This window comes from Strix uralensis, chromosome 1 (genome assembly GCF_047716275.1).
Source record: "Strix uralensis isolate ZFMK-TIS-50842 chromosome 1, bStrUra1, whole genome shotgun sequence".
Classification (NCBI taxonomy): Eukaryota; Metazoa; Chordata; class Aves; order Strigiformes; family Strigidae; genus Strix; species Strix uralensis.
The window spans coordinates 11,641,684-11,667,436 of record NC_133972.1 but is presented as its reverse complement, the minus strand read 5'-3'; the positions used below and the strand labels follow the sequence as shown (position 1 = coordinate 11,667,436).

Here is a 25,753-nt window from a genome sequence, read left to right as displayed (position 1 = left end):
AGTGTAGCTCACGGTCCTTGCCTTCCTTTATAGTACTTAAGAGAGAAAAAAACAGGCTTTAGTGTGGCCAGCTCAGACTTTGACATATAATTTTAAGATGCCTAAGTCAGAGCAGATGAATGCCATATGAGAAATTAAGCATCAGAAGACTTACAGACACATGTTTAAAAAGTCTAACCATAATTATAGGTTGGAGGAGGAAACTTACTGACAATTACAAGATTCATAAAACATGCAAGTACATCTGGAAAATTGAAAATTCTTTAAAAGTTTCCCTAAATTATGTAGATGGAGGCGTGCCAGACAATTCTTCCATTAAAATATATAACTGTACAAAGTGCAATATCCCTCCCGTTACTAGAAACATGCCACGGTTTTATGTTGGTCTCCAAATCTAGGAATTTAAAAAATAATTCCGATTCTCATTTATGAGATACTTGTAACAATTTATAATCTTTTCAGAGAACATTAACTCTACAATAATTCCTAAAAATTGGGATAAGTGCTAACTCCCATTTGTGCAGCAACGATCTTTTTATCAGATGAAAATTAAAAACTTCTGAGAGGAAAGAAAAAAGTACCAAAATGTGTTTAAATCAGATCTTGAGAAGTAGTATCTTTCTCTTCAGAGGAACTGAATCAACATATTAAAGTCCAATTATGTTATATGTAGGCAAGGATTGTAAGCATCCTGAAGCCTGTGTGTCTGTCTGGAGGCTTATATACAGCCAGCATCTTATATGAATACATGTCATTTAGTGTGCATAAGTTGTATAACAGAAACAGATAAACAGAAGTAAATCACTCAGATGTTCTGTAGAAATAAAGGCATCGCTTGTGCATATTCCTGTATGACGTTTCTGTTTATGCTAATCAGATGACATTTGGACAACTCAACACTGATCCAAAGGTACTTTCCAGTCGATAAGGGTGATTACATACCTATAGCCCAGGGTGCAGGAAAAGACTGCTGTGGAGATTCCCACACAGACCTCGCTTGCCCATTCAGAGGTTAGGCCGTACTCCAGCAAAGGACCGCAGCACACCCTGAACTTTAAAGGATGAGGAGCATCACTGACTTCAGCAGGGTTTCTCCTGTACAAGCAGGGCTCAAAAATACTGCGACTAGAACAACGTTACTGAAGCAGACCATTTGAGCCTGACAGTATATCATTTGAAGTTTGCTGCCATAGTCACTTTTAAGTATCACAGGGTCCTAATGTACCCAATTCCAAGAAGGTGTGTATTAATACTAAAATATTACATAAAACATTAAAACGCTGCATTGAATATTGTGATAAATGGGATACTTAATTAACATGGATCTTGTGTTGAATGTTCTTGTCGCTCCTGAAGCGGTGAATGGTTACAGTAAAACATAGGTACTGCCACAAAGCAAAAGGAAGCAATAAATAAAAGATTCATCCTTGGAAGACAGGGTTCTTTAGACCACTGAGAATGAACATACCTTCAGGTTTTGCAGTAGTTATTTTTTAACCTCCTTCATGAGTCAACACATAGCTTTTGGAAGGTAGGAATTTCTCTATAATCATCGTTCATCAAGATCTTTCAGAGCAGATCTGGAATTGTTCTGTCCCCATCCCAGACTTTTGTGCCCATAGCTACTGCAAATTCTCCAGGCGATATCAGTTAATGAATAAATCCCTGTTGACTTTGGTAAAGCCAGGATTTCCACCCTTCTTCCACAGACTTTTTGTAAACAAGCTTAATAGAGTTTGTAGCTTGACAATACAGTAAAGTTGGATAAATGCCCTGTGTTTTATTTATACAAGTAAGTTTCCATTACTGCATTCTTTATGCAGCAAGGTAGTGTTTGCTGCTGATGCTTCTGTGCAGTCAGTTCATACTTGTTAAGAGCTTACACATTATTTCTACCAAGGTAAAAACAGGAGAGCTTTGGAACGTGGGAGAACTCAGGTAAACAAAATAGTCCCTTGTTAGCAAGGCAATTTTCTCAACTGCAGAGGCAGAACCCTACTAAAATAGTGATTAATTCTTCACCCTGGGACAAGTCCAAAGCCCAGACTCTTGCCACAAACTTCAATAGATTTTTGGATTAGGCCCTAATTAGTATTTACACTTGGTCTGACTGTGCTCATCATAAAGGTCTGTTTAGCAATATTGATAACAGCACATTTAGCAACAGTATCAGAACCACGTCCATGCGCACAGCCGGTTTGGAACAAGGTTCTATATTAAAGTCGACAGGAGTAAATCTGCATGCCATTTTATATTCTAGCTCCATCACCTTTGGTACAGGAACAGAGTGGACTATTTTATCAGTTTGCTAGGAAACAGCAAATACAAAATGAATGAATGCCTATTGTGGACTACAGAAAGAAGGGATATGAAGTGAGCCCAGGACACCTGAGTTTCATTTACTGATGCTATTACCCACCCAAATAGGAGCTGCAATACTGGGAAAGCACCTTAGGGAGGACAGTCCCCTAGACCAGAAAGAACAGCTGTCAGAAACACAGAAGCAATGAGAAGACTAGGTGTGTCAGAAGCTGACCGCTACCCCATGTTTCTAACCACACATTAACATCTGTGATCTATTCTCTAAATGAGAAACATAGTAAAAAAGTAGCCTGCAGAGCTACTTTTTCTCCCCCCTCTTGGCCTATCAGGGCAATGGAAGTCTCCCACAGAGCACTGCTGATATTCTGCCCAAGCTCCACACTGGAATTGGTGCACTCGCTCCTTTAAACTTGACTGGTAGCACATTCTCCACTTCCATATACACACTGCCATGTAAAAATCCCTAGGCTCAACTACATATTTTTCCATTCCGTCTTACAGGTAGCTGAAGGGTTCAGAAGCAGGAGAATGTTGCATTTGTAAAACACTTTGGAATATACAAGTACACTAAAGAGAAATTCTTTAAGAAAAATGCAACTGCACTGACATAGTATTATTCAAGAATAAAACCCTTTGATGTAGAAGTCCTCTACAAGTAGAGAGCAAAAAAGCAGTCATAGTGAATGCTAATTTTACTAAGCCCAACACATTTTCTGTTGAGAAGAAAGCTTGTTAGCAATACTGTAATGCAATGCTTGATGCAGCACAGCAAAGGACAGATTCTCAAAATAATTCAGTTTTTGCCTGACTGTGATTCTGTTAGCGTAACAGGAATTTTGCAAGTGGTAGTATGAGAGCTGAAGTATGAGGATGCATCTGTAAGCCTTGGCTTTCTCATCTTTGCTGCTTAAATATCAAAACCTTCACCAGGCTATTGGGGAAAAGAACCCAATATAAAAAAGATGAAACCCATACCCTTGTATGCACTTGCATAATAATTATTTTTTTGTTCCTCCTTTTAAAAACAGCTTTCAAAGCTCTCTATTAATGTTCTACTTGTTCATCTGTGGTACATCTTTCCTCTTTGAAGAAAAGGTTTCCACTTATCAAACAATTCGGTTTTGAAACTGGATTGGTTCTTTTTCCAGTCCTTAAGCAATAATCCATGAGAAAGTCAGACACTACCAAAACAAAGAAAAATAAACCAAACACTTCTTCCAAACTTGAACCACAAGCTGGAGAACAGGCTACATCTTTATCATGGATCTCTGATCTGTATTTCATAACCTGATTTAGGAAGCAACTCCAAAAGAAATTATAATCTTTTAACAATGGTTGCTCAAATATTTCCTGACCAACAACTTTTTGCAACAGTCTGCAGCTGCTCATAGATTGCTTACACTCCACATGCAATTAGCTTCCCCCAACATAACACAGATGAATTCAACTACCACGTTTTCTCCAGCAGTCCTCATGCATCTAGTACAGAGAACCTCACCTGCAAAATTAAAACTCAGCAATGCTCTGATCATACTTAATCCATTTTTACTGCTTTCCAACTTTGAAGAAAACTGCAAAGAATTCCAATTATTTTACATTTGAGGCCAGTGAAAGGGTTCATTGATCACTTGTTGCAGCTAGCTAACAAATACACCAAACTGAGCACAGCACATCAAAAAATGTCTATGAAGTTTTGTAAAGACTAGCCAAATAAGTTTTCTCCTTCTTATTGTTATTTGTAACTTCCTGAGACATTCTGTAGGTAAGTGTATCCCTACACCTACCTGAGTCTATTCCTACACCACTTTAAGACCTGGGCCTCAGCATAGGGTCAGTTATGACAAGATGGAAGCTCTTGCCTGAAACTCAGCAGCACCCCTTCTGTTACACTTACTCAGCTTTTAAACAGTCCTAACACAAGATTTCAGATGAACACGTAGTGCAAAGCTGAAGTTATTACAGTCAACAGGATCTTTGCTGATTATTTCATGCATACTAGGAGACACCCCACAATCCAACAATATTAGCATTAACCCAGAGATACATAAACAGCATCTGTCACCACAGCTATAAGGATAATGAACTAGGAAGCACCATGAATCTGGAGCACCCTCAAAACACAGCATTAAAACTAAGCCTCTGCTTGTGTGCCTGTAGATCTTATCAGCTGCATGGGCAGCAGCCTCAGTGCCCTCTGGGCCGGGCCTGGCATCACCTCACCAGCCTGGCACCAGTCACCCAGGAGAACAAGGTCAGGAGACCATGCTCTGCCCCTCCTGAGGACACCCACATGCAGAAAACACTTACACGTTATCTTCTGCTCCCTCAGCCCACCTTCCTCCATCCCATGTGCTCCTTCGCACTCAGAAAAAAACATGGCCTTAAATCCAGGCTCAACATAAATGAAGATTTTGAATTTAAAAGGCCCAGAAGGCAGAGGCACTGCACTACAGAACAAACCCTAGCTCAGCCCAGCAAGCTCTTACTCTATCAAGCAGAACCACAGCCCAGAAGCTAGCCTGCTGTCCCCTTCCTCCCAAGGAAATACCAGGCCTTAACTGCCCTAAGCAGCCACACCTGGGGCCTCCCCCACCCTGCCCATGGGCCCATTTAGCCCAGCAATGCCACAGCTGTGCTGCTTCCACCTCCCCACAGCTCTGCCATGGGCCCCAGGGCCTGGCATGGCCTCTTACCTGACTGTTGCCTTGCATGGTGGTCTGGACTCAGCTATTCCCAGCTGCCATCCCTGGCCACCATCCCCACCCTACTCAGGTGCTGAGGGAACCAGCTCTTGGCTGGTGAGGCTCGGCCCTGCTCCCCCTCACACCTCCCTGTGTAAAGGTGCCGCTTGATTCCCACCGCAGCTGATGTAAATAAATGTCCTTGTGTAATTAAGATCCAGCCAGTGTCCTCTATACTTTTTGTATCTTCTACATAAATTTGAAAGCATTGTCCTTGTGACTAAGCTTACTCAGGACCAAGATGCTGTAGGGGAAATGCTACAGTTAAAACTCTGGGCCTAAAATTTTACAGAGTAAGACTTAAAGAAGCTGATGTCACTACACAGACCAGCAAAACTGGAAGTTATGAAAAAAATAACCTTCACTGGGAAATTTGCTGTATGTTTCATGGCTTGTTCCCCACCACATTGCATGCTACTATTGCAATTACATGTCTGACGTATGCCATCCTTGAGGTAAAGAACTAAATTTTCCATCTCCCTACCTGTCACCTGCTGCCTCTGATGTCAGTAGCAGCTGTCCCTGAGCACAGGGGCACCGATGTGGGACTACAGCATAAAGTGATTCAGTGATACAAATACACAGCCCAGATACCAAAGCAAGCTTAGATATGAAACCTATTCTTATCAGATCATTTGTGAAGAAAAAAAAAAAAAAGTATTATTTTAGTAAAACTTAATCAAATAGTAGTTCTTCTCTTTCTGTAGCCTGAAGGGGAGACATTTACCAGATGAAAGCATGCTCAAGACAGCTGCAGAGGCAGTAAGTGTCCAAGGAGGCATTTACCAAGCAGAAGCCAATCCAAAGCAGGAGGATACTGACCAAAAAACCAGTGTTTTTTAGAAAAACAATTTCAAAAGAATCATTAAATCCACATCAAAAGAATCATTAAGTACCACAGGCAGCAATGCCTCTGCTAACAGAACAGGTCTGGATGTAAGCCACTTTTAAGGACAGCTTCATAAACTTGTTCTTGGTTTTGTAACCTTTATCTGAAACACTGTAGGCCCCAGTTTGCCACCAGACAATTCCTATGCCAATCTACCTTCGGTTAAGGCATAGAAATGGAATTTAGGAGATTAACATTAATGGTGGTAATGGCTAAAAGTTTTGTAAAGCATCAATAAAGAACAGGAAGGTGATGGGATTGAGCGCTGGTTTGACACTTGTCTCATTTGTTACTGCACCGCTACCGCAAGCATGCTTTGCTGATGCTTGGTAGGATGGGTGCCTGAACTTGCATCTGAGCAGACACTGAATGGATAAAGGTGAAGAGAAAGGATGTAACGCAGATGTAGTTTCATTATCCTTAGACTTCCTGTACACAACTGTTCACACAGCTCTCTGCCACAGACTAATCCTGGCCACTAGTCCTGATCTTTCAACCTGTGTGAGTTCTTATTACCACTAGTTCAATATATAAAACTGTAACAAACCTATTACAAAATAACTTCGAAATTTTCAGCCTTACCAAAACCTTTTCTCTAGCTGCTATGCCCTCCTTCCACCCTGCATCTCCCCCTTTCTTCAATCCTGCCTGTTTCACACCCCCATGTTGGCAATTACTCCTTTCTCCTTGCACATTACTCTGCCCCACATAAGTGGTTTGTACTAGCTACCTATTCCCAGTTCTCCTTCAGTATGATGGCATGCTCTTACTAAATCATACATTAGATTATAGTCACAATTGTAAATAATGCTGAAGAAAAGCTAAATAAGCTTCAGAAAATTATCCCCTCCCATCAGAAATAAAATTGGCTTAGTATAGGAATTAAAGTGACTTCAAGCTGCTGAAAGTAGCAATTATATCTGTTCAAATGATAATCCAATGTTGTTTCTCCGTAGTAACCTGAAGCTTTTACTTTGCAATAAAGGAACTGTATTAAACACTTGAAGTGAAAAAGCACTTGGCTTTGCAATGCTTCCGTCTTTAACATTGTAAACAACTAATTGAGGCTGTTGAGAATTAAAAGCCAGGTATCATCAGGTGTTTCACATGTCTACTTTGCACAGACCAGTGTCTATATATCTCCAAAAATCTAGATGTCAGTCACTGTTCTAGCAAAACGACTGGATAAATTGATAGGTTTTGCTGTTGGAAATAGCAATGGCAAGATCTCTGGGAAATATTTCATTCAAAATGAAAATTCAGCTCTGTTAGAACCGTTAATCCTACCATTGATATGAAAATGAGAGAAAAAAGTCCATATGTTTCAGTTTGGCATTTTGTAAGCAGAACAGTTCAAGTGCTTAATTCAAAGTTACTTTTTAAAAAAAAATTCTCTTTTTTTACTCTTTAAAAATCATGCAAATCCCACACACCCCCACCCCCCCATTTAAAAATCAAATAAGACTTCTGGAATTTAGCCCAGAATATGTATATACACACATGTGTATATATATGTGTGTATATGTATGCATACATAGACAAACTTTCTGCAATTTCTAGGAAGCCAAAAACCATAATATATCAAAGATAACATTCAGAAAAAAGTATAATAAAATATTATCTATATTGTCAAATACTGTTATGGAAACATAACTGGAGGTGTGGAAGTATAGAGGTCACACTAAAGGAACCTAATCTGTGCGGCATATGTAGTTGTTTACATAATTAAAGTGGCCTATTATTATACATATTTACAAAGAAAACAAATTATGGCTGTACAAATACTTCATTTGAATTATGTGGCTTAACAATCCAAATAACAGTTTTCACATTTTGCATGTGTAGCTTCTTTTTTTTTAAAAGGAAAACTGAGATGTTTTGCCAATGGGATTTGCTAGCAGAAATTTCCGAGCGGTGAGGGAATCTGCCCCTCAGGTTTTCTGTTTCTGTCTTTATCCCTAGCCAGGTCCAGTCCCCTCTCCATCGCTCCGCTCATCTCAGCTTGCCCACAGAGGGGCAAGTCCTCTTCCCTACTGTCCCTCACAGTTCCTAACCTCTCTTGGACCCACTTTCCCTCATGCTCCTACTTTTTATCTCCATCCCTCACCACTCTCTAGTCCTGGTTGATTACTTGTGCACTCATTGTTTCAATCTGTACCCATCTCTTCCCTGGCTCTTGTCCTGTCTTCATTTGAATCATGCCTTTTCATCCTCCATCTCCCCCAAAGGGTGATCCCTGAGCACACAGATGAGTGAGGGTCCCTTGTGCCACCTCTGCCATTTCCCAAGACGGGCCAAGTTAGAAGCTAGGTTTCCAAGGGGGGACAGAAATAATCTGATATTCCAAAAAGAGTAAAGAAGATATGGGCTTAACTTGGAGCAAGAAAGATTCTTTTTGCCACGGGGAAAACTTTCTAACAGTTCGCACTAAGGCGGGGATAGTTAAACTCAGTGATTAGCACAAGGATACTCTGGAATTGGTGCTGCTGGAGTTTTTCAGGAAGCACTTAGACAAATACCTGTCAGATGTGACTCAGATAAGCTGATCCTGTCTATGTGCAGATGACTTTCTGAGGTTCCTTTCACACCTTTATTTTCTGTGAATCTTTAGGGGATGTAGCTGTTTAGAGCTGCCAAGTAAACATGTGCCAACTACATTTCTCAAAGGCTTGGAACATAATCAAACATGGATGAATTGTCACGGGATACCAGAAGAGACATCTCAGACACAATGCTCCTACTCCTCACCAAATTCAGAGTTTTGCTTTTAAATAGGGGGTGTCTTTAAAATGGGCAAGACTATCCCATATTTCCCTATCCTCCTTGGGAAATGCTGAAGTATTTTAGCTGAAACTGTCTTCAAAAATATTCAGGAAGAGGTAGCCAACCAGGTAGAGTTGCTAACAGCAGCAGCAGTAAAGGTCTTAGGAAACACTGGGCTACTTCAATTATAGAAGGTTCTGCAAGCCCTGCCAATACTTTTCCCTTGGGCTCTCACAAAATGGGGAAGCAAAGAGAGAAGTATCTTGCAACCTTCACAGAATCTCTTAAGCCTCCTATGTGCCTGTTTAAAAGGCATTATGAACTAAAATGGAGTAGGAAGCTTCTCAAAATTTCAAAGAAAACTCTTGGGTCAACCCCCAAATTGTTATTTTAGTATTTTTTTCCCATGTCTGACTAAATTTTAAGATGTTTCCCATTAACATAACTGTCATTCTTTGTTTTGCTTCTTCTCTGTTTGCTGTTTTTATTCACCCTTTGACTTGGAGTTGAAGAATTCATCTGACAATATAAAGTATAGGAAGAGGGAATTTAACTGACATTAATTCCTATGAATTTCATTTGTTTTCTTTTTCACTAATCTAGGTGTACTAACTGAATAATGCTCTGGAAACACAGATCTTTGTCAAATGTCACAGCAAGCAACACTGCAGCCCATGGGGTAAAAAAAAAAAAAAAAAAAAAAAAAAAAAGAGATAAATAGATTAAGCCTTTTCTTTTAAGCATACTAGTTTAAAAACCATAATGCACTTGATTGACTGAGAAAGCAGCCTTTATTTTGCCTTGGTTGTGTTGTCAGGTACTGACTGCTATGGTTTCACTGGTGCTCACTTCCCACCCCTTCATGGTTTCATTACTGCCAGCAAAGGTATGGATGGTGGCCAGCAAAACAGGATTTGGCCCTTTCACCTTGTCTGTTTTTCAGTTCAGAATGGATGTTAATGAACGCCTATTTGTAGCTAAATAAGGCTTACTCTATCTTCTTTTCCTGCAGTTTGTTTTCTACCTATATCTTTTTCATTTCTATCTGAAAAAATGGAAATTCCAGCCCATCTATTTGGGCCTGATTCCCTTTTACACTATGGTGGTTTTCTACCATCCTGGAAATATAAAAGAGCTTTGAAGTACACATAAATAAATTACTCTTACCCCCACTTTACACCTGGCTTGTACTACCAGATGGTATAACGAGATCTCAGGATAAAGTAGAATCAGGCTACTATCTCCAGGGACTGAGCTTCTCAAGAAAGAAAAATAACCAAACACAAGCATTAAAAAACTATAATAGGTATTTTTAATAAGATTTCTCTTTTCAGGTACCAATTTCAGTCTTGGTTTCTCCAGAATTAAGGGAAATAACATGACAATTTTTACAATTTGCCTTGCAGGACTCATTGGAAAAAAAAGAAAAAAAACAGACCAGTTTGGATACAGTGTAATTAATATCAGTCAGGATGGAGCACACTAGGCTCAATTTTAGTGTCCTTCTCTTTTGCTTTCTGTGCCTTCTTGCTGGTTAGCTTGGAAGTCACATCACACAGTTCATAATTAATCAAGCACTGTAGACTACAGTGCTAAATTTGCTCATGTAAGGGCTCTGAATCTGATGGAACAAGCCTAAAAGCTACTGGTGATCATGTTTACCCAAATGCAACTCTGTTTAGCTCCACAGAGATACTCGTGATGAACCCCAGTAAACATCAAAGAGAGACCCCAAGACCATGTCCTGAATATACTAATTTTTAACATCTGTTTGAGGTTTAGTGTGCTTTTATTTTCTTAGGGAAATCTGAGTCTACTTTGCATTTTTTTTTAATTTAGAGAATAACTGAAATTCACCTACATACCCTAATAAATGTCTGTTGTAGCAGAAATGAATGACATCGTGATACCAGTGAGGTGAAAAAAATTATCAGCACACTGGCCAGATTAAAAGCACAGATCCTTGTGCAGTTCTTAATTCAATAAAATGCTGTGGTACTTCATGGTCAGAAGGAAATACTCCTTCGGCAGCATGTGTTTCTACTGTGTCCTTCATGAAAGAGTCAAAGGGTACTTTACAATCCAATCCAATGCTGGATATAACCTTTTAAATAAATAAACTGTGGTTTAAGGATTTAGAAAGCACTAGATCAAAGAATGTAATCTTTGAGATCTAATAACTACGGTGATGGGTCTAGCATAAGGACATGAGCAGAATAGAAGAAAGGTTTCCTGCATATCCACAGTGCCTCTTGGGTTAAAATTCATTACAGAGTCACTCTAAATCCCTAGTTAGGGGGCAACCCTCAATCTCTCCTCTTGCTAAGAATTCAGCATGAACTTAAAAAATAAACAGAAAGCAATATATTCAGGGGAAGAAACTTCAGCCTTCAGCCCCCCCCCCCCTTTTTTTTTGTTTGACTCTTCAGAATCCAGGTCTTATTTTCCAAACACCTGCCAATGAGTCCATTGCTCACCCCTCCAAGATTTCAGATGCAGTCTCCAGGTTTTTGCCTACACCCCCCGCTCCCCCTGACTCCTACTCTCCAGGATTAACCGAGCAGATTTGGAGAACTGGCTTATTTTTTTTTCAGCTGTAAATGTCTGTATCCTGTTGAGGCCAGGTGAGATCCAAGCCTTTAGCGTCACATAGTCTAATGCATAATACAGTGCTCATGTGAGCTTTCCGCTAAGTCTGTGGGGATACTTGTGGATGTGCTTAAATGGTTTCATGATTACCCTTCAAATAAGCAACAGCACTAAAACAAACAGACCAAAAGATAACTGTGTTCAGAGCCATTGCAAACTATCACATGCCGTTTTAGAGCACTCCACTTTGTCTTCTGTCAGGCTTTGAAATTGAGAGCTTTGCACACCAACTTGCACACACAGGTTTTCTTGCTTACTTTGGTGAGAAGCTGGAGCAGGTGGTGAATATTGCATCCAGACTTCTGGAAAAATCTTCTTATCTTTCTTTATTTCCCACCATGGGCATTACAACGCACAAACCATCACTTCTGCCTACTGTTCAACCAGCATCTTGTCAAATCTGGCTGCAAGATTAAGCTTCCCCAATTCTGAATTCAATATTGCAACCCTAAGGATATAAGAACCAAGCTGGAACATTCTGTGTTTTGGGGTTGTTTTTTTTCCTCTTAATGGACAAAATTGTTTCAGCTCCGAGATCGCAGTTAGCCCCGACTATAATGATAAATCATCGTGAATGACACTAAGTGAAATGAGTTTGATGTTCTCTGCTTTATTCTTCCACATTAGAAGCCACTTCTACATTTGCCACAACTTTCAACCTTTCCTTCAAAAGAGTGGGAGCTTCTTGTTTGCAGATATTATTTCTGCTTTGTATAATCCATTTGAAGAATGTGAAGCACGTTTTGTACACAAAAAGGGATAGGCACAATGAAGGGAAGGTAAGACTTATGGTCAGGAATCCTGCGTTAGCTGTTTGTTTCCTAGAGCAGCATAATTCTCCTTTATTCCAGATTATTTTATTTCACTTTAAACAGAACCATTTTCACAGGAAACCTTTCAATTTTTCCTTCATTAACGATGTCTGAGCAGGAAAAAAAAATATCAAATGAAAAATTTCCCCTCGTGTGCTTCAGGGCCTAATCCTGCCTTCAAAAAAGACTGAAAACATTCAGACCTTGCTGGAACAGAGTCCTGCCTAACAAAGCCAGTGGGAAGTCCAGGACTCTGGAAGCATTCACCACTTGGCAGCATCTGGTTTCAGTACCAACAGCTATAGCCATCATAACAGCACCTCAGACCTGCCAGACTTAAACCTTATCAGTTATTTGCATCTTTAGCCCTCTTAATTTTAAAGCTGGATTCTGTAACAACCAGGCATGGTTCTCTATTGTTATAAATTTAAAAAAAATAAAAATAAAAAAAATCACAGCCTTTAGTGTGTTATACTATGAATAAATGGAAGCTGATGCTAGTTTGCCATTGATGGGAGATAAAAGTCATAAGCTTGAAATAAGGATCTGAAACGTTTTAGTTGTTAATATTGTTGCTTCAGTCTTAGACTATGCTGCAAATTTACTTTTTAAAAAAAAAAAAATTTTTCCTCCCAAAAGATGACTTCCAGACACGGGCTAAAGCCCCCAGATTTTTTAAAAAATCATACTTTTCATTCTGGTAAAACTCCTCCATACTTCATTGCACATGAAACATGAGCAAAGTTCAAGTAAAAGCCGAGTTAGAGCTTCACAAGTTGGCTTAGTAAGTGGAAAAGCAGTTAGAGATGTAAACAGTTTAGTGAAAAGGACGACATTCTGATACAGAATTATCTCTCATAATATGTCTAACAGCAACTGTTGTGTAATACTATTAACATGACTTTCACTAATCTGCTCGTAAAAACCTCATGCTCTGTTACTTTCTATTGCCTGAAACTCTTGTTTCCATAGCAGGGGGTGACTAAAAAAAATACTTGTCTTTTACTGTTGCCCTTATGATATTTTCTTTTTGGAAGTGCCATTACACAGATGGATTGTGTCTTCTAAACACACGCAAGTCTGAGATCCTTGAAAATGCTAGAAACTTGTAAAATAAAAATTCCTTGATGGAATTAGTGGCATGAAGTTCCTTTCTAACTTTTTTTTTTTCTTTTGCTTAAGGACCTGTTTCTCTTTACAATGCCCTTCCCCATCTGTGGGTTGAGGGCCATCCTGGAAAGAGCTATGGGAATAGATCATATTTAGCAAGTAGTTTAGGTAACACTGGAAATATCACAGGATCAAAACCTACTTTCGCAAGTAAGATTTTGCAGCACTACTTATCAAATTACTGGATTTCTTTTACAGTAAGATGATACAGGAAAGCCCATCAAGACAAGGCCCATCTGTTTTGACAAAAACAGCTACCAGTGTCCTACCATGTAAATCCTCATTCACATGAACAAAGGGCGTAGGACAGCTGTGCAACAGAAAGCAAGACCCATTTCTGAGGCTCTTGTCTCTGAAACACATTTCCTCAACTTTAGGTATATGCACCAGGGTTAATGACATCAACTGCTATTACTCATGTGATACAGGAAGACTATGCATAAAAGTCTGTTGGACCTAGCTTTGCTCTAATATAGTATGGCATATACAAACTGTACTACCCTTAGGAAAAAACAGGCTTATTAGTAACTACAAAATCTATTCTAAACAGCTTAAGAAAATTAAATTTATATCATTCACCATGTAAGGATAGCTTGGAATAAAGATTTTTGGGGCCCCCATCCTCCCCACCCCCCCCATCCTCCCCACCCCCCCCCCTTTTTTTTTTTAAACTTTCTCCCACTAGCACTTTTTTAAATGGCTAGAAATTTAGAACAGTCTCTTGATCTTCAAAATTTTCTTTTGATCTAACAGTTAGATAAAGCTCTCCTATGGAACAGCACTACCAGTCAACAGAGAATCAGCAGCAAATATCAACAACTAATCTTTCTCTTTTGAAGAAATAGTCCTACATATCACAGAGGTTTCAAAGCCAACGATAAAACAAAAACCCTGCAGCTATAGTCCATTTACCTGTAGCCCTGACATCCTGAAAAAATGAAAGTGTTCAAGAACCTTGAGTTACTATCTTTAATCCTAATAAATAGTCTGTGCTAATTATAAAAGAGTTTGCATAGCACTTATTTAGCTAGCATTTAAACCAGCCTTTGTTATATTTATTAGCAATGACAATTACTCAATAGGCAAGTTGGACTAGATCCTGCAAAGTGTTAGTTACATGACGAGTCTCCTTGAGTTCAGTCTTGTACTGTGCACCTGAAGATTTAGCAGCTGCAGACTTCTTATATGGGCTTAAGTGACTTGCTGACCAACTTTTAAGCCCACGTTTAAGTCCTGTTAACTTTAATGAGAGAACTATATTCAGAACTGACTGATCTGAGGTTCTTCCTGCCATTTTTACAATTTCAGAGTAAGAAGCAGCGTTACAAGCAAATGCCACACAGGAGGTAAATCACAGGAAAAAAGAATATTTTGCCATGTCCTCATCTAAAGTTGAAAATGCTACATACAATTTGTCTTCAATTGTCCTTTTCTTCCATTGGAGTTGCAGTTCAGATCAGAGAAGAAAAAGTCATGTTACAGCTACAGGTCAGTGTAAGATAAGGGGCTCAGCACAGTCACTTCTACGTAGTGTACATACAAAAGTGGCCCAGATTGGTATTTAGTTTATCAGTCTAGAATCTAGGAAACACAGCAGAGGTACTTCAATGTAAATGCATTGCCAAAAGATAAAAATCTACATCACTGGACGAGTGTCGCTTGCCCAGCAATTTAAAGGTCATCTGACATACTTTATTTTTCTCTTACAATTTGAATAATAGTGAATATACACAGAATGTAAATCACTGCTTTTAAAGATTTGACCTCTTAATTGGCCTGACCCACAAACTAATACAGGAGATAGAGTAGCACAGAACGGAAAAGAATAAATTCAATACAAAAAAATTACTAAAAGATGTATATAGAGGGATGATTTCGATTAAAACCTGATTTTGGTGTGAAAACAAGAAAAATCTTTTTAAGCATGAATGAAAATGATAAAAATCCATCTTTTCTGCTGTAAAAACAGAAGTCAACACAGCAATGCATTCTTTTGCTGGAATCCAGGCCTAGGACCAAAGAATTTACATATATTAAATTAACGAGATCCAAACTCCTCTACAACAAATATTTATACTTTAAAACATTACAGCCACATTCCTGCATCTCCTTACAATAATAATTCTTAAGGACACAGTATACTAGAGAGAGTATAAAACAGTGGGTTTCTGCGGAGATGGAATGCTTCATTATCAGAGTACCAGCTTGTTCATAAATATTAAAAAATATGTTTTTGAAGTTTTCAAACATGATTCTTATTGTTTACATTGTCTCCCTACTACTGAAAACAACAGTCAGTGTGTACCTGTCCATAAGTCTCTCTCTCACAGTCTCGAACTGCAGAAAAGAACTGCTGGTGACTGTACAGGACAACAATGTCTGTGCTGGACAATACACTAAGCGGACAAGTAGTCTGACCTTCCTTATGCAAGTAGTCATGCTTACAGCAATGGGTCTAATTCTTGTTGGAGAGAACAGGATTTGTCCCAAACGGTAGACCAAAGGGCACAATTCCTTGCCGTATTATAAAGTGGGCCTTAAATTTATGTGTAGAATGGTTCTGTTCTCTTTGTATATGTTATAGGCACTTCCGTATATTAGATTAGAAATGGAAACGGGTATTCCAAGAGAAAAAGACCTTCCCTACTACTGTAAGATGAATCACTTAAAGATTGCTCAAGACAAACTAACATTATAGACCTGATCTTCCTTTGGTAAAAATTAAACTCCTGGATATCTATTGATCTGCATTACAAAACAACACTGACAACAGGTCAAACTTCTGAAAAGTGACCCACGAGTTACAGAAATGCATGGCTTCTTCGAAACATTTATCCCCCTGCTCTATTGCTGTTAATCATGGGGAAAAACACAAAACCAAATAAAAAAAGCAACAAACTAAAACACAGACGAGGAAGACCCACCTTGGCTGCAGCAATGTATCAGACTCATAAATTTGGCTTCAGAGCACAGCTCTCTATTGGAAAAGAGCACATGTTTACCCTTGCATAAATAGCTTTTCCTAGATGATGAGATCACATGGAGGATACCATTGAATATAGAAAATAAACACAGTTAACACGTAGAAAGAGAAATCAAACATAGCAATAATAACTGCAAATGTCTGCTTATTTGAAGAATGCTACCTAATTTACTTCCTCTCAGTTTACAGAGATCTAATTTAAGCTGCCCCCCTCCCCTTCCCGTTTTACTATATTTGCAAGAACCAGTGAACACAGAAATGTGCAGCCAGCGCGGGCCCTCAGGCCGGTGGATCAAGATGGCAGGCTGGCCTGGGCTCCCCCGGGGATAGCAGAGCCAGAAGGGTGATTGGACACAGTGACCTGTCTGCATGAGATGAGACAAAAACAGGAGGGCTGTAATGCTGATGAACTAACCTGTCACTCACAAGCTCAGGTCTGGAAGAAAAAAAAAAAAAAAAAAAAAAGGGAAAAAAAAGATGGGGAAAAAAAGAAAGAGAAAGGTACAGCACAGATTTTAGAAAGCATACAAGGTAAAGAAATACAGCATAATTGGGATAATTCAATGACACATTTAATTACCTGCCCATTTAGATGGGCTCAGGATATACAAGGAACATGGCATAAAAATCCAGCTAATAGTTTCTATAAGAGCAAAACACATGTGAAGAAATAACGGGTATTATGGTTCAGCGTACAAGGTAGGATGCTACAGACTATTGCTGACAGGGATCGGGGTTTCATTCCAAACACTCCAGTTATGAATCAAAATCACAATGAGCAATGAGCTTCTAGATCTTGACACGCTAGGCAAGGAGGTTGTTCTTCAGAGTACTTGGCTGGTTTATTGCTTGCTTGGGGGAGGAAAAATCCAGAGGGAAGGTATACAAGCAATTCTGCCCCTTTGGAGCCAGCACACCCAGGTGCTAGGTAATGGTCAGGATTGTAGCACTCTGCCTACCATTGCCATCACCAGTGGGAGCCACTGTGGACACTGGTGCTTGGAGACAGACGAAATCGGGAATATACAAAAAAAAAAAAAAAAAAAAAAGGCGGAAAACGCATTTAATGATGAACAAGTACTTGGTGTTGAAAACACCTTTAAATCAGCATGCTCCTGCTATTACTTTCGTGTCATACACAGACTAGTGTTTGAACTACAAATAACTGGTAGTGTTTCTGATCTCCATTGGAGCAGAGATATACATGTATAGTTTGGATTTTTAATTAGGCGAGTTCACACTCCATTAGCAGCAAACAAGACTGAATTTAAAGCTACATCTGCAGGATTAGTCAAAACAAAATTTAGTTCTCACAGCTGAAGAAAAATACAATTCTGAAATAAAAAAGCCAAATGATAAACATTTTATTTAAGTTTTTGCTTTTGGAGGTTTGAAAGTTAACAAAGACTCTTAAGAACTTTTTCTAAAACAATAGTGTCAGGAAACGAATGTCTCTTCTAAAAATATACACATACCAACTATGCAAATCTTCATTATTTATCAATACTAAATATAGACTTACAGTGTGGAAAGATTTTATGACATAGTGTTTGCCTTTTGATAGTTATTTTCTCTTGTCAGCTGAGTTTAGAGTGCCTAGAGAAAGTCTATTTCTATTTTCAGCAATGTATGGTAATTATACTGATTGCTCTGTGCTTCCCAAGTTTTAAATAACTCTTTTATTATACAACTAGAAAATACATCATTTTTATCAGAAAAAAATATTTTTAAACTTTTTGTTCTATCTTCACATGTAGCTAATAACCAGACACCGGATAATTAATTTTTAAGTATGTTTTTGTTTTGATTGTGTGGATTTATGAACACATTTGGATGTGCACACTTACACATATGATATGGAAATATGCACACATCCAGATCTAAAAAACTGTTTGCAACACCTAACACATTAAGTTGCACAATAATATCCATAAATGCTGACATAAAAAACCCAAAGAAGTTAGTCACCTAAAATAGTTAAATGTCTTTGAAGTCCATGCCCTTGTTATTGATATTTAGGAAATGAAATACACTATATAAACATTTTTCCAGACATTTACTGAACTTTTTTTTAATTGATGAAATATGGAATGTTATACACAGAAATAAAACATGCTCCTACCTTTTCCAGCCTCAAAACCACTTTCTAAGAGCTAGCAAGCTTTAAACATAAAATAGCTAACTTACACTTTCTTACATGCCAAAGCAAAAGTTACATTAAAGAGATATTACAGGCTTTGAGATTTATCAGGGTTTCAGGGTACATTTTCTGTCAAGTGTATTTGCTCAAAACCTTGCTATTGTATCTGCCTTAGAATCTTCCAATATATTTCTTTAAGACTGAACAAGTTTACACAAAAAGGTAATTAACCCGCTGTAAAATACATATTTTCACACAGTGCAATACTGGCAAACATGCCCCACTTTTTAGGTATAAGCCAGCCTAATAGAAAGCTGTTAATGTTTGGGGGATTTTTAATAAAAAATGTATCTTCTATTTTTAAAATATTTAAAGCAATAAAAGTCTGTGGTAAACATGGTATTACATATTTGACATTTTCCGCCCAGAAATGCATTACAGTGTACGACGGTATTAATAAACCATGTGCTTTGAGGGACTTCTGTGCTTTGCCATAATTTAGTTGGAAACAGTGTGTAGGATGCGTATTTTTCCACCATTGTATCAACATATAGGAAACACAAATACTATGTCATCACCTCAGCAGCACGCGTTCACAACACTGGAAACATATGCAAAAAAACACAAACTTTTGAGAGTTCAAAAAATACCCTTTGCCAGAGACTGATTTACAAGTCAGTGGTTAATGAGAAAGTGTTGAGCACTTAAAATTTTGTTAGTAAAAGAAAAACAGACACTCACATCCAATTCCAGCTGCATTCATAGGAAAACAGCCCTCCCTGTACATCAGGACAAAATAATTTAATTTCTTTCCCCACTTTAGGTTATTATTTGAAGCAAATGAAAAGACAATGATTCTTTTCTCTTCTGGCTAAAGCTCAAAACAGCACGGTTAAAACACACACATAAAAACTACAGACTTATCAGAAATCACAAAACAGAAAGAGAAGGACTCACTGACCCATTTGGAAGACAAAGACGACAAAACGGAAAAGCTCTAAAAATCAGCTTGTGAGGCCTTTGAGAGATATTCTTCTGGCATTTCATCACAGCAGCCCCAGACCAGTTCACTTCCCTGGATACAGGGAGGGAGAACTAAATAGAGCTGTTTATTAAAGCTGTTGTGCTGGATTGCATTAGGAAGCACGAGCAGACCACCTGGACCTTTCAGATTGTGGCAGTGTTTAATTTGCAGGCTGCCCCTCTGCAGCAGCAAAGACTACTACATTTACCAAGCTCAATCACACATTATCTGGGTTAGGAGTAAAAGAAGAAAAAAGAAAAAGAAAAAAAAAAATAAATCCACAGCCTGTAGTACAGGAATACAGTCAATATAGAAATAATGAACAGCATTAGAAATAGAAAGCAACTCCCCAGCAAACATAACACTTTCACTCCTTAGTTCTACTTCAGCACATTTAAACAAAATACAATGGCAAATTAATAAATAGATTGATTTGGCAAATCTTAGACTAAATTATAAACTGGGTTTATTAGAAGAAAAGCATGGTATTTTAGGTTTAACTAGTGATTCCCTGGCCAGATTATTGTGGTTCTTTTGCCTTTCTCACTTTCAGTACTACACTCGCTGGTAGCTGAAGATACAGATAGAAAGATGGTACTGTAAATATGAATTATGTGAATCATATGGTTAGACCCTTGTGAAAAAAAAAAAAAATAAAAGGGGAGTTGAGAAATGGCTGACTCCATACCTGACCAATTACAGCTTGCATGGTCCCTGTGTCCTGCTGAGCTGAAAGATCGCAATCCATCATATGTAGTCTTTGAAAAGGAGAATGGGGGTTTCTGGCATGCATCTGTCAATCAACTTCTGCACTCACAACCATCACCAAAAGCAAGGGAAAAAAAGTCAAGCTGCTCCACCAAATAGGATGAAACAGTCATGTGACCTTCAGCACACTCACACACATACATACTTCCATAGAACGTATGAATTTTCTGCAGATATGAAATGACATTGACAAATACCCAATACCAAGTAAATAAAGTGAGACAAACAGCTACTCACCAAAGACAAAACACTTGCTGTAATCTTCAGCCTAAAGATTTAATAAACCTAAAAGGTATTTTAAACCGAGGCTTTTCTTTTGAGTCTAAACTTTTCAGATAAGGTGATATAATTTTATATATGCAGACAGTGGTCAGAACTTTAACCCTTCGTATCCTCTCGCAGCCTCTATTTTTTATCCCCCCCTTTGTACTTCTACCTTATGGCTGTTTGTGTTCCTGATTATTTTTTTTTCTTTAAGTTTCTTTTGTGTCAAAGCGAAGAGGCTTGCATTGCCTTCTTTGGATGTGCACAAATTATAAGAACTTGAAAGAAAAGAATTGCTAACAGGAAAAACAAGGAGCAGGGACTGAGAAACCTGTGTCTATACTCAAAAGCTAAAACGTGTCTCACTGCTTCACTCCACCAGAACTCAAATGTTTTCTTTATTGGAAATATATATTTAAGTATTAGTTTATGCGAGCTGTGATGAGCACTCAAAATATAAAATATTGAGACTATGTAAATCCTACTTACGGAATCCTTTCCATTTTGAAGGTTAGCAGAGTTTTGGTTCATTCACTGCTCCACTGAACTGAGTATAAAATGTTGTTACTTATGAGGGCAAACATTACCATTTTTTCTAATGGCAGCAGTTTGTTTCATATATCTTCCCCTCTGAGTTAAGATTCACAAGAATTTCCAAGACTGTTTTTTCTTCTTGTCAAAATATATCAGCCACTTGTCTCCAAAAACTGAGTGTCGTGAACAACACGCTGCAGCATTGATTGCTGATACGTTATTGGCCAGTGATTGCTGAAGGGTGACATTAATGTAACCCAGTAGCGCTTTAACCCTTTGAAGATCAATACAGTCCTCTGGCAATATAGTAGAATAACAGCCCATATAATTTTTGCTGTATTACAGCTTCATATAAATATTAGTGCATCTTTTTGCCCTCTTAAAATTGCATTTCTGTTACTAGTACAACAAACCTGCTTTTCAAAGACTGTCAGAAGCAAAAATACAGAAAAAAGCAGTTTAGTCTCTAAGCTGACTATAATGCACCCTTTCCATTTTAAGTAAGTTTCTGGAAATATTTTGAAGTTATTATCCCATTTTTAAAGGTATTGACAATATTGATCTTAGCATGTGATAGCCAAAGAAATGTGAGAATACCAACACTATTCCAGTTGTAGGCACAATACTTGCCAGTCTAATATTTCCTACAAAATAATTTTAAGATCTAACATCCAGGAGTGTTTGGAATGTGATAGAGTGCCTGTGTATGTGTACGTATATGTGCATGTGAGAGAGAATTTATGTTGAGGGAAGTGAGATGGGCAGGGAATATCAAGTTTACATTCTTAAAGGTTTTATAATACAAGGGGTTTTTTAATTGTTAAGAAAAAAGTTAAGAAACAAAGTTTTGATACGTATTTCAAAAATCAGAAACAAGAAAATAATTTACATGTCGATGCATGGGGACTCAGAAGTGCTTCTAGGCCAACAAGGTATTTAGCTTAAAAAGTTTTTCAAATCAAGCATTTTTAGAGAGATATACAATATTAACACTGAAACATTGCCTCTGGGATGAGGAAGGAGTACTTGAAATGGTGCTTTCAACATCTGCTCTACATTTCACTTATAAGCATAATTAAAATGCACCATTTGTGCTGAAATCTTATCTGCTTCTTACTCATGAAAGAAAATACACCGAACTAATATCTTGGGCTGCCTTTTAGTCAGCTGAGAATTTGCTGTGGTCTCATCCCTCAGGATGATTTTATGGAAAAACCAGGCGGTGTTGTGAAGGCCATAATCAACATCCATACCATCACAAGCAATCCAAAATACAACTGGTAAATGGGGAAGTGAGTAGAGAAGATTGCCTTGGCTGTCTCCAGGAAAGCAGACATGTTCAAGGTAAATCCTGTATGTGAATATGAAAGGAATATTAAGGATGTTTATTGTATAGTTTCTCTTCAGGAGGAGCCTTTCTGCAGTGAATATGCACAAACACCTTTCAAATTCCCTTAACTTATCTAAGCAACTAAACCTGACAATTACCACTGGGGGGTTTTTATTAGCAAAGACACTGACCTAGACATAGGGCATGCAAATAAGCACAGTGCTGTATGCGCACAAATCTGCTGCACACTTACACACCAACAAACCGACCAGATGCTCACAAACACTCAGCCAGAGCTGCAAGAGCTCCTTCCTGCTAAAGTGAGATATGTTCTGCCCTTTTTTTTTTTTTTTCCCATGATTAACCTACACTTCCAGGAAATGCCAATCTACTCTGCAAAATGTAAAACAACATCCCTGCAACAAATGTCTCTGCTTAAGTCACGGCATCACTGTTAACCCAACTAGCTGTAAGACCCGCCTCTGCTACCCCTGGACCTGCCCTTACCTCTGTGGAGCTGGACACCTTTTCCCTCAGCCAAATCTACCTGGTCATGTAGGGGCTGCAGAGCTGGTCCCTGGGCACCATCCCAGCTTCACTCTCATCCTTTGGGCCTTCCACTGGCCATCCGCCAAGAGGTGTCAGTCCAATATTGTCTTTTCTCTTGCTGCGAGTCATTGTCTCCCTACCCTCCCCAAACACCCCCTTGCTTTCCTGCTTGAAAGGTGATTTAGCTCTCCTGTCACCAGTCAAAAAGGTGGGGGAGCAAGGTAGCTCCTAATCTGCCACAGGGCAGGCTCAGGTGAAGAGCAGGGTGCAAAGGGGAACTCGGCAGGCCAGGTTCACTCTAATGCTGCCAACTTGAGGAAAATTGTTGAAGGACAGAATGACAAATACTGCTTCCGAACCAGCTGTGCTGTATCCCTAGCAGAGACCTTCTGGTCCCTTTTGAAACTTTTTATCTGTGGCTCTCCCTCAGCATACCTGAGAAGAGAATGGTTATGGAGGCACAGCAATATATGGCAGCTATGCCACTACAGCACCCGGCACAAGGCATCAGGTTTCCATTGTTGTACCTAAAATTATTGGGCGGGGGGCTATGATCAAGGCTTACACATGGAAGAGGCTCCGTTATCACTGAATCTGTGAGAGTACAAATTCAAAGTGGTACAAAGCCTGTGTTTTGAGCAGCACACTGGATCTCTGGCATCCAGGAAAAGTGGCAGTCCCCAGTGACACTTCTCCCTTTCAGACTACTTTTTTCTCTGATCAGTTTTCTGCAGTATACTTCCCTTGTTTGATTGAAACAATAAAAAATTAAAGCAGTCCTTTTGAATAGAATAATGTGCTTGAATCTACTTCTCAGCTACAAAGCTAAAAACTTGTGAAAATAGTATTACTGTATATAATACTTTCTTTTCTTTCTTCCAGGAGAATATATATTTCCTGGATGAGAAAAGCAAGATTTAGAATTATACAGCAATGCAAAACCCTATTACTTCATAGTTAAAACATGTTAAAACACACCGTTATTTTTTAATGTTCATTATTTATGCTTGTTTATGGTTCCTTGCTTCAAAAACGACAAGCCTTGTGATCAGCAGTTTTACTATCATACCTTTAGGCAGTTGCTCACATACCATAGCAGAACTTGCAGCAGATTTAGTGAATCGAGCCAGAGATCCTCCTGCTTCTTACAGCATTGGTACACTAGGGGGACTATTTTTCCTCTTTTCTGGAGTGATGGATGCACGGCTCTGTCAGAGCAAGCTGTTGTACCTCACACTACAGGCCCCTTACTCACTGGTGCTGAACAGGTTAAACACGCAAGGCTCGGTCTTGCACTCTTCGAAGATAAACAAGCCTAATTCTAAGCTGTCAATGGCTCTTCCTCCCTCTCTCCCTCTCTCTATCCATCTCTGCCAACCAGACACTATATTTCATTTTGCATCTTGATTTTCATGGATATGTGAGTGGATTTTCTGTATGAACAAAATTCTGCTCTCGTTCATGCTAATTCCAAAAGAATTGTTTTGTATTGAGAGGCACTAATGTATTACAGTCTCTCTCTGTGCAAGTCCATTCTGATCAATCATTTTTGTTTTTTGAAGGGAATTTTGCTTTTAAAAAAAACCCAACACCTGCTGCTTCTAATTTCTGCTCCTCCATATTTTATCAATGCATAATTTCTGGGTCCCTTTCACTCCCCCAGAGCTCCACTTTTCAAAAGCTGAACTACTAGGACATACTCACTCACTTCAAGGACTGCACTTTCTTCCTTTCATAAGCGTTTGGTTATATCATGGAAAGGAAATTCAGGAAAAGAAGATGATTCTCTGTAAATTGCTGGAACAAGGCCAAAGCATAATCTACATTTTAGTCATTCCTATGCAGCCAGTGGGACAGCTCCCTTTCCCAGAGCACTATCCTGTACTGTCTAAAGAAAATTTCTGCAAAAGAACTTTCTTTCTCTTCGTTGTTTTAGAGAAAAGAGGCTTGCTGTCATGCTTTGTATCTTGGGGAGGTTCGGAATAAATTCTCCCCCTTTCCTGCTAAATCTAACAAGCTGGTTTGGTTGAAAACTTATTTTTGTGTCTCAGGGAGGACAATTGTTCAATAGGTCTCCCAGGTTCCTGATTAAACTAGAATTTATGTAAGATGGAGGGAACTGCCTAAAAAAATACCTGGGAAATGAAACTGTGGTTCCTCCTATCAACATAGTGAAGAGACAGCACCTTTCTTCTCTACTCTTATGTAAAGTGATGGGAGGTGATTACAGCAATGATACTGGAAACTAGTTAGTCAGATGACAAACTAATGTCACACCTCTCCCCGATGAAACGGAATTGTGGAGGGAAAACATGCCAAGAGGCAAGATGGATTAGCAAGGAAGGGTGATATTGACTGGGTAAGAATTAAAAATACACTTCCCAGTGCATTACTAACTACAGCAGTCTAATAAAACCACATTCCTCAAGTCTCATGGTTTCTTCTGCAGTATCTGACACAACAGGCTTTTAAAGCCATCTCCTTATTGGATATAGCATGGACAATAATGGAGATTTACGTCATGTGAAGAACAGACTATATTTGGGTGAACTAACATCATTGAAGCAAGGCAGCCAAGAAATACAAATGAGCAAAAAGATGATTCTTACAGTGAAGGGAATTGTCTTTTTCCAAAAGTTTTGCAAAATCTTTGGCAGGATTTAGAACATGGCATTGACAAGGACAGCAGAAACATCAAAAAGTAAGGCATATGCTTCTATTCATTGAATAGTAGGAATTTGTTAATGAGTCACAGAATTAATCGTATAACTCTTCAGAGCATTAATGCTCTTACCACACCAACAGGGAAAACCAG

At 38.7% G+C, this 25,753-nt stretch overlaps 1 protein-coding gene across 1 annotated transcript in view; it reads right to left on the bottom strand.

The window, feature by feature from the left end:
- POU6F2 (POU class 6 homeobox 2) overlaps positions 1 to 20,286 on the bottom strand; it is a 318,794-nt gene extending 298,508 nt beyond the window's left edge. The window contains exon 1 of the mRNA XM_074886724.1: positions 20,182 to 20,286. Coding sequence (XP_074742825.1) covers positions 20,182 to 20,286 — 105 coding nt within the window. The remainder of the gene's footprint in view (positions 1 to 20,181) is intronic.
- Between the last annotated feature and the right edge of the window lie 5,467 nt (positions 20,287 to 25,753).